Source organism: Populus trichocarpa, chromosome 4, assembly GCF_000002775.5.
Source record: "Populus trichocarpa isolate Nisqually-1 chromosome 4, P.trichocarpa_v4.1, whole genome shotgun sequence".
Lineage (NCBI taxonomy): Eukaryota > Viridiplantae > Streptophyta > Magnoliopsida > Malpighiales > Salicaceae > Populus > Populus trichocarpa.
The window spans coordinates 1,274,972-1,286,149 of NC_037288.2; the positions used below are offsets into that span (position 1 = coordinate 1,274,972).

General features: G+C 37.5%; 3 protein-coding genes and 1 non-coding gene across 4 annotated transcripts; 1 reads left to right on the plus strand and 3 right to left on the minus strand.

Moving 5' to 3' along the window:
- The first annotated feature begins 1,159 nt into the window (after window positions 1–1,159).
- On the plus strand, window positions 1,160–2,987 carry LOC7458539 (cytochrome P450 716B1). Its single transcript, XM_002304885.3, has 4 exons — window positions 1,160–1,651; window positions 1,818–2,259; window positions 2,340–2,527; window positions 2,615–2,987. The coding sequence occupies exons 1-4, from the start codon at window positions 1,160–1,162 to the stop codon at window positions 2,921–2,923; spliced, it is 1,431 nt and encodes a 476-aa protein (XP_002304921.1). The 3' UTR covers window positions 2,924–2,987.
- A 727-nt stretch (window positions 2,988–3,714) lies between these two features.
- LOC7458540 (acetyl-CoA-benzylalcohol acetyltransferase) lies at window positions 3,715–5,022 on the minus strand. The gene is made up of 4 exons (XM_002305550.1): window positions 4,689–5,022; window positions 4,501–4,623; window positions 4,178–4,410; window positions 3,715–3,822 (listed from the first exon to the last, which is right to left on the minus strand). The coding sequence occupies exons 1-4, from the start codon at window positions 5,020–5,022 to the stop codon at window positions 3,715–3,717; spliced, it is 798 nt and encodes a 265-aa protein (XP_002305586.1).
- Window positions 5,023–7,470: 2,448 nt separating this feature from the next.
- On the minus strand, window positions 7,471–8,923 carry LOC7479066 (pentatricopeptide repeat-containing protein At1g61870, mitochondrial). The gene has a single exon (XM_024598808.2). It carries the CDS (start codon window positions 8,849–8,851, stop codon window positions 7,637–7,639), a length of 1,215 nt encoding a protein of 404 aa, XP_024454576.1. The 5' UTR covers window positions 8,852–8,923; the 3' UTR covers window positions 7,471–7,636.
- Window positions 8,924–9,675: 752 nt separating this feature from the next.
- On the minus strand, window positions 9,676–9,747 carry TRNAW-CCA (transfer RNA tryptophan (anticodon CCA)). The gene has a single exon. It is a non-coding gene; the product is annotated as a tRNA-Trp (tRNA).
- Window positions 9,748–11,178: the final 1,431 nt, after the last annotated feature.

Consider the following 11,178-nt stretch of genomic DNA (forward strand, 5'->3'; position numbering starts at 1 on the left):
ATGGTGTTGAGAACAAACATGATTTGGCATAATAGAAATACTTCATGCTATAATGTCTAAATCAGAACATTGTTGATGAAAGGATAATAATTACACTGAAAAATAACTAAAAATTAAGTTAAATCACTTATGACTTTTCTAATATTTAGGGATCATGACAGGTTGCTAGACATTGTATTTGATCTTCAAATATAAATCAATCAATTGTTAAATTAATAATAAATTAATTTGTTTAATTTATTTAATCTTAATTTATTTAGGATTGTAATTTATATTTGTGCTAACTTATTATGAAACCTAATGGATCACACATATAAGAATCATTAGTCAGAAATTAAATTGGGATGATTAATCAAGTGTGACTTGATTATAAATAAATTTTAGAAATTGAGAACTAGAATGTAATTAATATCGGGGATTACAATTCTAGACTTAGAAATAATCAAGTAAGGACTTGATTGAATAGATTTCTAAAATTAGCCTAAAATAATATATTTTATATTATTTAAGAGGAGAATTGATAATTTTATATCAGACTTAGAATAAAGTTCGAGCCCTGTGGTTGCTAATATGATGGCCACTGGAGGCTTACATGGTCGTTAACTTCAGGGCTCGTGGAATTAGTTGAGATGCGCACAAGCTGACCCGGACACCCACGTTAATAATAAAAAAAATACTGACAAAATATTTCAACTATATTTTTCAATTTTCTAGTAATAATTAAAAAGAGTCTCATAGCATCCATAAAACCAAATACTTATATTCCAAATGTTTATTTTTTTGGATTTTTTTTTTTCAAGTGAACGAGTCTAACATGGGACACGTATCCCATTATTTTGATTATACAAAACAGATAATTGTAGATAAAATAATGGAATCTGCATCTTGATATCAACTTTCTTGTAAGAACCTTGAAGTACTTCAGTTCGCCGGATTCAATATTCTATTCTCCTTATGACAAACCATTGAAGTCAATCATACTTGCTGAATCCTCGTGATTTATGATTTCGTCCAACGACAAAGGCATGCTATGCGTCGATAACAAGAGAAACAATGGAAGAATACTGCTGATAAAAGACAAATCAGATTCTCACATAGGAAGAATTATCTCTCTCATAGACACTGGTTGCTTTAACACCAATCTTGAGAGCAAGCAGCAATGGATCCTGCAATGATTTTCTTCTTGCTTCTTTTACTTCTCCCACTTTACCTTCTCCTGAGCCATAAAAGACCAAAAGGGCTTCCACCAGGTTCTTTGGGATTGCCCATCGTAGGCCAAAGTTTGAGCTTCCTCCGTGCTATGCGCGAAAACACAGCAGAACAATGGCTTCAGAATAGAATAGACAAATATGGCCCCATCTGGAAAATGAGCCTCTTTGGGAAACCGACAGTGTTCCTGTGTGGACAGGCAGCAAACAAGTTCATCTACACTTGTGATGGTACCAAACTTGCCAGTCAGAAACCATTATCGGTAAGGAGGATTTGTGGAGATAAGAATATCCTTGAATTAAGTGGCCATGAGCACAAGCGTGTGAGAGGTGCACTTGTATCGTTCTTAAAGCCTGAAGCGTTGAGGCAATACGTTGGTAAGATGGATGAAAGAGTCAGAAAGCATTTGGAGATGCATTGGCATGGCAAGCAGAAGGTTTCGGTATGAATTTTATCAAACAACAGAGTATCAGCACATCTTTGAAAATATTCTATAACCACAAGTGTTAAAATCCCAAATTCTGACCTCTACTAACTATAAAGCATAGGCGATGTGTATGTATAATTGTGCCTTACATATCTTCTTTTTTTCTGTTATCATATCGTAGGCAATGCCATTGATGAAGATCCTTACCTTCAACATTATGAGCTCACTGATAATGGGAATAGAAGAAGGTGCAAAACGTGACATGCTTGTAGGGCTCTTCCAACAACTGATCAAGGGTTCTCTATCCGTACCAATCAATTTTCCCTTCACACGCTTCAGTCGTAGCCTGCAAGCAAGTAGAAAAATAAGGATGATCCTCGCGGATCTTATACGTGAAAGAAGGGCTGCGCAGAAGGAGCAAACTGCCTTTCCTCAACAAGATCTTATCACCACCTTGCTTAATCTCAGAAATGAGGACTCTTCAGCGGCTTTATCTGATGAGGAAATTGTAGATAATGCTATCACTATAATGATAGCAGGACATGACACGATCTCTGTCCTCCTTACCACATTGATTAGACACTTAGCAAATGATCAAGCTGTTTATGCTGGGATTGCTCAAGGTATGCAACTAAATTAATTCAATTAATATTGAACAATATCACACGACTTCATAGAAAATTATCAAAATCTGAGACTGCAGAACAAGAGGATGTTGCCAAGAGTAGGGCCTCTGGAGAGCTTTTAACATGGGATGATCTTGCAAGAATGAAATACACATGGAGGGTAGCATTGGAATGTCTAAGGATGTTCCCTCCTGTATTTAACTCCTTTAGGAAGGTCCTTGAAGATCTCGAATATAAAGGGTACCTTATTCCCAAAGGATGGCAGGTATGATCCAATTTATGCTTGTTTCCCTTAACTGGAATGACATGATAACATGTTACTCCTATGCTAAGTTTCAACTTTTTAACTCAGGTAACCTGGGCAGCCTCCATGACACACATGGATGAGTCTCTCTTCCCAGATCCAACGAAGTTTGATCCAAACCATTTCGATACAAAAATCCCCCCATATAGTTTTGTTGCATTCGGGGGAGGAGCACGCATATGTCCTGGATATGAATTTGCAAGACTTGAAACTCTGATCACAATACATCACCTGGTGAACAGGTTCACATGGAAGCTCCGTTGCCCAGACATTTCTTTTTCCAGAGATCCAATGCCAACTTTCAAGGATGGACTAGAGATAGAAATTGTCCCAAAGCTCTCTCTCAAAGTCAACTGAATGCATAATCCAACAACTTGATCATCATGTAATTTACAGATTCTACTTCTGGATTGTTCATCCGGATGTACTATGTAACAAATAAAGGAGTTCTTCAAGTTTCATTTAAACGGTTATGTTTGGAAATTACTCAGGTTCTGCCACCACCCCCTTCCTAGAAGGCAGGCAGGCATTTGCATCGGAATCATAACCGTAGGCCTTCACATTACCTGGCAAACTGGACATCGCATCTTCATTGAGAGCAAATATATTTAGGAAAATTTTAACTCCATAGCTTTCAGGATTGGAGTGCCCAATTATGAAACATAGGTTGGCAGTCATAATTTAATCTTGATTCGTTTGGACAAGTTTTTTGAGGAATATGCAAATCCTGCTCTCCGCATCATCAAAAAATTTGTTTGGACAAGCTTTTTTTTAAGAATACATAGAAATTCCTGGGACTAAAAAGCACAGCGCGGACTACCTGTAAATTGCACATGAAAAAAGATTTGATGAAAAAGTCATGCAAGAGAACCTCCAACTACACAGACTGATCACATAGCTTCCATAAACCAGCTACTAACACAGAATCTCAATGAGTACATATCCAGCACACCAATAAAAGAAAAAAGAAGAAGCAAGAGGTTCTTCCTGAAATACAGCAGGACAAGATGAGATTGATAACCGATAATCGGTTATTTTATTCTGATAGCTATATATAGAAAGTAGAACATCATGGTGAAGACAACTCCTTCCAGCAATAAACTGACCAGACCAGGATCGATCGTGTGCTTGTTTAGTGATGCCAGCTACTACTGTGAGGAGGTCAAGGCCAACATGTCCGGATCTTGTTGGAAGTGAAGCATATCAATTTCCTTTAAGTTCATCCATGCCTCAATTCCATCTCCAAATTTGTTGTCCTTCAGAATACCAAATTCTAAAGTTAATTGCACTGCACTCATCCATGCAGGCTTTCCCCAGCCAAAGTTTAGCTTCATCCAAGCCCATCTTGCATCGGCTTGTGAACTTATATGCATCTACTTCCCCCTTGTTCAATTCTTCATAGAACTCTTTGTAGGAATTAGTTACCATTGAAAACACATCATTACTGTTTATTGCATTTGCGCAATCTGAATTGGCTTTCCTCTTAGCATCCCTCAGCAGCCTCACAATGTCAGTTCACTTTAACTTATTACTCTTATCATATGCATTGAATCTAGAAATGAAAGGCATACACATGTTTCCACAACAATTTTCAGGTAAAGGCATACTCACCTTTCCTCTCAAAGTCATTATCTGAAGAAGTGAAGATGCCCTCAGGTGTCCGCGCTGTGCTTTAGCCGAACCAATGAGAACCTTCCATAAAAGTGCTGTGACCACCTCCAAGCGCGACGGATGGTACTTGACCCCTGAATCGCTACCACCACTAATTTTAGAATTCAGCTTGTCTATGGCTTCCTTGTTAATCACAAATACTTTTGTGACAATCTTCGAATAGACTTTTGGTGCTGGTGGAAGATTGAGACGTAATTAATCTCTTTGTGGGAAGAGAAATGAGCAATAAAATCTTGGACGAGGAACTTGATCACTAATCCCACCTTCTCGGAATGTTGTAGCCCATGCATTGATGAATGTCGAGATTGTAATTCCATCAGATATCCTGTGCGAATTGCGCAAGTCAATCGCTAAACCTCCACACTTAAACTTGTTAATTTGAATGGCTATAAAGGACTAGTGTCTGATTCAGTCACACAAAGAACAAAATGATCCAGCAGCTCAAGATTACTATTGGGATCTTGTTGGACAATTTGTGTGAGGTCTACTCCATCAACTTTGGCCTCCAAGAGTTCCACCCCCTCATCATTACAATCAACTGAGAGATTATCTTTGATGTATCTTCCCGCTAGAGGGTAAAAGAGGGTTAATATTTCGGACAAGGATTTCTCTAGCCTGTCGATGTTTTTGATGATTTCATGGCGGTGGCTAGGGTAGTAGAAAATATTGGCTACATACAGTGATGGAGCAAGCTGATTGAGAAATGATATGTTCAGATTCTGAAGGTGAGGAGGAGTTTGAACTGATGGTTTTATTAGCTTTCTAGATATGAGCTGAACCTCCATTGTTAACATGGTATCGTCTCGAGCAGTGCCTTTTCCCCTTTTTATAGCTACTGATCTGGAAGGATATGTAGGTGTGTTTTCTGAATCATGGAAGCTGGGTAGGAACTTGAAAGTTTGATCAAGAGATCAACCTAATCTCTTAGACAGTTAGACTATTTCTTCAATGTTTCCATGTCATTAAAAGACTCATTTTTTCTATGGACAAGCACCCCAACTATCCCATTTCCTAGCTAGAATTTCTTTTGCTCGTGAAAAAAGTGAAGCAAAATCATGTTGCAGATTTATTGGCTAATCAAGCAAGCTTTGAGAAGAATTATCGAATGAATTTTGTTGTTAAGCCTGTCTTCCTTGTCCACCATAAGCTTATTGAAAGTTTCTTGGTCTTCTCTCATTAATTTAATGGCTGATTTCGACATGCTAATCTTTTGTTCCAACCTCGAATATCCAAAACAAAACAAAAAATAATCAGCTTCAGATCCATGCGGATCAAGATCTGAAAATATTGATAGAACAAAATAAAATGAGATCGAAGAGAAGAGAAGAGAAGGATGAGATTGAAAATAAAAAAACATACAGCAAAAGGAATTTAGGAGATAAAAGAGCTGGTGAGAAAGTCACCCACGGTGTAGTTTCCCTCTTTTTTTCCCTTCGGAGATATGAATGAGAGAAAAGGGTCGAGTCTTTTTTCTTTTTTTTTTCTCTTACCGTTTAGGGTTATCAGACTTCACACAATTTCATAGGTTACATTCCCTGATACAGTTTAACATGGAAGCTCTGTCCAAGTTTAACATGGAAGCTCTGTGGCTGAGCTTTTTGTTTTTTAGAATGTGTTTGGCATTTTAGTATCTGTTGCTCTTACAATTTGAAAAAATAAATAAATAAATAAAAACTACAAATTTATTATATATTTTAATTAACCAAACATTTTCAAATATATAGTTATTACAAAACGCAAACAACATATTTCAATGATGAAAATATGACGGAGAGGTTTTCAACAATGGATGCAGATCTGTTCTAATTGGATCATGTGAAAAAGGCATATTTATAGATTAGTAGACCAGATCTAAACCTAAGAAGAGTTCTAGCCATGTCAAACAACTTGTTTGATTAAAAAGCTCTTAACTTCAGATCTAACAATTGATTGAATCACACTCAAATATTGCCAGTAGATTCTATAGGTTATTCTATGATAAAGGTGATTACTTGGTTGATTACTTTCCTGTTTACTAGGTTGAGCCTTGGCAAGTTCTTGTTGTTAACACTTGAACAGAAATTAACCTAACAGCCCATGAGAAATGTCATTTCCCTCTTATGGAGGTAAACAACTTGTGGGCGACCTCCCGGATATCTCCACCGGTAGCTTACCCAGCCTGATCCTTAGGGAGTCAGTTTAATCACCGAGGTATTGGCACAAAACATAATGTGATAAACATCAGGCTCACAGCACAACTCAATGAATTCAAAGACCTTTAATTCTAACATCAGCATTTAGTAATACTCTATCCAAAAATATGTCCTTCTGTTGCTTAGAACTAGATCATCATGGAAATTCAAAAGCAAGCACTAAGCCATGATAAGCTAAAGAAGTCACCAGGTGTCCTAGTATGCGATAGCCTTTGTAAGGAAATGTCATCGTCGCGTGCATGTATTATTCGTTTATTTGGAAGAAAAGATCTCTTCCTCCTTGGCCAGCCAAAAATGCTCCTCGGGATGGTCAGGTGCGGCAAATTACACGGCCGGCGACGCGTCATTCAAATCATTGCCCTATTAGCTATAACTCCTGATGGCGGGATTAGAGGCCTACCATGGTGGTGAAGGGAGGCACAAACCGTACAAGTAAGAGTTTTTCTGAGGCTGCTTAAAAAAACGCTCCTCGAGATGGTCAGGTGCGATAACTCGTTGGATCGCGCGACCATCATACCTGCGACGCGCCATTCAATTCTCTTCTCTATCAACTTAACTCCTGATAGCGGGATTAGAGGCCTACCATGGTGGTGAAGGGTGGCGAAGACTGTGCAAGCAAGAGTTTTTTTTCAAGGCTGCCCGGAAAAACGCTCCTTGGAACAGTCGGGTATTGGGACGGTCGGGTGCTTATGTTTCAAGCTATCATTCCTGGTGTTGTGATACACAAGATATTCAGCAAAACAAAAGCTTGAATGCTCGTTTCAATACATCTCTATAAATATAGAAAAGGAAAAAAAAATCAAAGTCGCGCATGCACGTTGTGAATATATGTTGTGAAAAGTAAAGAAAGCATCACAGGCCTCGTCATGTTAGGTCCTTGAATTTGACAACCTCACTTGTGGCCAAAATTATAGTAGCTAGAGTTAAGGGATCAATCCCATGCCAAGAATCAGATAAATTTGACAACTTTCAGACAGCTTATAAAACATATAAAGAGAGTAAAGAGGAAAGCAACTCATGCTACAAAATTGAAAACTCACCTTCATCAAAGCAAAGCAACATTTTCATTAAACAATAAATTATGCTCAACAATCCAACAGCTAAGAGCGAAAAACTATTATTTCCTCTAAACTAGCATAGGTTCTCATTCCCATACAATGTTCCCTTGATCTTTCAAACAAGCTAAAAGCTTACCATATCCCCTTTGCTACTGCGGCAACCCCGCTTCGACCTCATTCCACAACTCAACATTCTTCGAAAACTTCTCTTTTATTTCTCCAATAAGCTCTTTAGCCTTCTCCACATTCCCGCTACTCGCAAGTCCTTCCACTAACATCTTCATAGTTGAAGAATTTGGCACCAACTTCTTCTCCATACTCTCCTTACAAATCCTATACGCCGACTCAAAATCCCTGCCTTTACTTAAAAAGCAAACCAGAGTGGCATAACAATAATAATCCGGTTTACACCCTCTATTCACCATACTCTTAAACAAACTCTTAGCTCCCTCCAAATCACCTTCCTTACAAAACCCAAAAATCAAATACCTATAAGTGACCGCTTTCGGCTTCACTCCTCTCGCTATACACCCTCCTAGCAATGCCTCCGCTTCTTTCGACCTCTTAAGTTTACACAAACTCCGAATCCTAATATTATAAATATCAATCCCAGCTTTTGTCCCATAATCCTCCTCCATCATTTTCAATACTTTCCCTACATCCTCATACTTCTCTTCCTTATAAAACCCAGTAATCAAATTCCCAATTGTCGTCGTATTCGGCTTCACTCCCTTCTTATCCATCTCATTCAAAATCGAATAACACGAACTCGAACTCCCACCCTCACTAAAAGCCTGAATTATTGTATTATAAGTATCCAAATTCGGCTCGATTTTAAAACTCTTAGTAAAATCAACAAAAACCCTTTTCACTTCATTATATTTTTTCGCTAAAATACACGAATAAAGCAAAGAATTTAATAATTTCACTGATCCAGAAGATAAAACGACGCCATTTTGATTCTTCTCGTGATATTCCTTAAAAAGCCGAATTGCATGATCGATCATACCAGCTTTTCCGAAGAGGACGATGGAATGAGCTGCGAATTGTTCGGTGCGGAGATCAGGGCGTGAAGTGCGGAGTTCAGTAAGGAGCTCGTCGATGTAAGAGAAGTTGTTGGATTTGGCGAGCTTGTCAATGGCGACTGAGAAAGTGATTCTGTCGATGTTGGCTTCGGGAGTTAGGGAAGCGGATCGGCAGATCTCGAGGATTTTTTCAGGGTTGGTTTCGGTTTTTAGGCGGGAGAGGGCCACGCGTGTCTTGGATATGGAGGAGAGTGGGGAGGTGGAGAAGTTAAGGTGGTGGTGGTGGAGGCGGCGGAGGGGGAGTATGGATTGGAGGCGGAGGCGAGCGAAGAGTGCCATTTTGGTGGAGAGAAAGCGAAATGAACTTAGGGGATGTGGAGAGCGAGGGGAGTGGAGGGTTTGGGGTTTTAGGGGAATGGTATGGTGGGTGAGGGTGTATGGAGATGATGGTGGATGTTTTGGGTATTTGTGGATTTGTAAATGTGGAGATCAATGGTGGTGATTCGAAGATTGTGTGGGAAGAGAGCACAAGTTTCAAATTAGTCATCACACTATACGTTAGATCTCAATTTAGTCTTAAAAGTTTTCTTTCATAATTGTGTTCTGTTTTTATAAGAAATTAAAGGAGCTTAGTTTATGCAAAGAGGCTTTGAAGCTGACATAGAGGTTTTTTATTGCTTTTTTTTCTTCATTAAAATTCCAAAGCTTTGAAAGATCCGAATTACATTATGTTCTTCATAGTTTTCACAAGATTTTAACTATGAATATTGAGCTCTCTTCAAAATAATTTTATTTTTACGAGAAAGAAATTGTATTTTAGATGGAATCCATATGTGAACATAAGAAAAAGAAAACCCTTTAAGGACCTAATTGAAAACATAACCCTTTAAGGACCTAATTGAAAACATACCCTTAAGGACTAAATGAGACCTAAGTCATAGTTTGAATGCTAATTTCAGATTTGTCCAAAACAATTTTGAAGGGATCTCATTCTCGCATGAGGAGTTTGGGGGATGAATGTGGTGTTTGCGGGTGCATGGGGGCTTATTGTACGGGATGGTTGTGGACGCTAGATGGATGTGCTAAGTTGTCGGGATATGGAAATGGACGACGATGATTTGAGGATGGTGTTAGGAGAAAAAAATGTTGTCCGGTTTGGGGATTGAACCCGACGTGAATCGAACACGCAACCTTCTGATCTGGAGTCAGACGCGCTACCATTGCGCCACGGATCCCTTGAAGATATATGGTCACATAAACATTATATGTACAGTAATACACAGCATTTGAGAACCTCACCAAATTTCATGGAGAAATTACTTAGTAATATAACGATCGTTCATGATAATTATTTATGAACCCCATATTGTTTTTTAGATAACTTTCAAAGGTCGAATCATGAAAATAGTAAAATGTCTTGATTACAAAAAAAATAAATCTGGAAAAGCAATGACAACAGAAACAATTGATTAAAGATGAAAGATTCATAAATTGGCTCTTTCTCAATATGTTATTTTATACCATTCAATGAATTAAAAAAAGGGAATTTATCGTTTTTATATATTGAAATGTATAGTTTTACGAGGTTTTTTTAATTAATTTATACATGTTTTTATATTTTTTTTCCTTGAACGTGATAGAGATGTTAATGAATTTGGCTTGGAAAGAAATGGAGAGTACAGGTAATAGGATTTCTTTGAAGAGTTGTTGATTTTAATTATTTTCTATCAAAAGTGCATTGCATTTGAAAAGATTAGTGATCTGCTTATGAAATATAATTTATTATAATATATTCCACTAATTTGCTCCATATTAAACTCTATATTAAAATAAATAAATTAATATTTAGTTTCAATTTTGCTACGAGAGTATTTAGTTTCAATTAACACCTTTCACCGCAGCAAAAAATATGATTTTATTGTATATAATTTGCTATGCATAACAAATGATCATTATGATAATTTTTAGTGTGTGTGTATCTGTGTGAGAGAGAGAGGGGGAGAGAGGGAGAGAGGGAGAGAGGGAGGGAGGGGGAGAGAGAGAGAGAGAGAGAGAGAGAGAGAGAGAGATGGGGGGACACTCTTTCAAGAAACCAAATTGCAAGGATCATGCAAATCTTGAGAAGAGAAGAATCTAGAAAATTGTTTATATAAGATGCCGGGAACGATACAAGATAAGATTAGTCGAAGAGTGTTGTGTCGAGGTATTTTATATATATATATATATATAGTGGAAGGCCATAACGCATGACGTGTGGTGAGGCTAGCAACACATGAAAGGAATTTCTAGCCATGCACTGAGAAAGGAAAGAATATCTACTTGAGAAACTTTTCAAAACACTACCCTTGCTGTTCTTGATTTTGTTTGTCAATATGCGTAGATTGAGTAGTTGAGAGAGAGTGAATAGGATAAAGTGAAGATAATGAATAGGAGATGGATGTTCCCATAAATTATTTGAATAACAATTCAAAAAAGAAATCCAAGTTTCTCTAAAACTTATAATAAAGAAAGGATAGAATGAATTTCCCAATGTTTCGTTTGGTTTTCAAACATATTGTTGAAAAATAAAACTCCATTCATATTATAGTTTTAAATATATTCAGGTTTTATTGGGGTGACTTAATAATTGAAAGTTTAACGCAGTTAGATTTCATTTTGAATCTTTT

Bases quoted from the DNA above. Each gene is read 5' to 3' on its own strand.
- LOC7458540 (XM_002305550.1), bottom strand. From the start codon at position 5,022: ATGGAGGTTCAGCTCATATCTAGAAAGCTAATAAAACCATCAGTTCAA. The intron at 4,624-4,688 runs GTAATCTTGAGC...AGTCCTTTATAG, and splicing joins TGTCCAACAAGATCCCAATA to CCATTCAAATTAACAAGTTT. The intron at 3,823-4,177 runs GTGAGTATGCCT...GGTATTCTGAAG, and splicing joins TAATGACTTTGAGAGGAAAG to GACAACAAATTTGGAGATGG.
- LOC7479066 (XM_024598808.2), bottom strand. From the start codon at position 8,851: ATGGCACTCTTCGCTCGCCTCCGCCTCCAATCCATACTCCCCCTCCGC.
- LOC7458539 (XM_002304885.3), top strand. From the start codon at position 1,160: ATGGATCCTGCAATGATTTTCTTCTTGCTTCTTTTACTTCTCCCACTT. The intron at 1,652-1,817 runs GTATGAATTTTA...ATCATATCGTAG, and splicing joins ATGGCAAGCAGAAGGTTTCG to GCAATGCCATTGATGAAGAT. The intron at 2,528-2,614 runs GTATGATCCAAT...TTTTTAACTCAG, and splicing joins TTATTCCCAAAGGATGGCAG to GTAACCTGGGCAGCCTCCAT.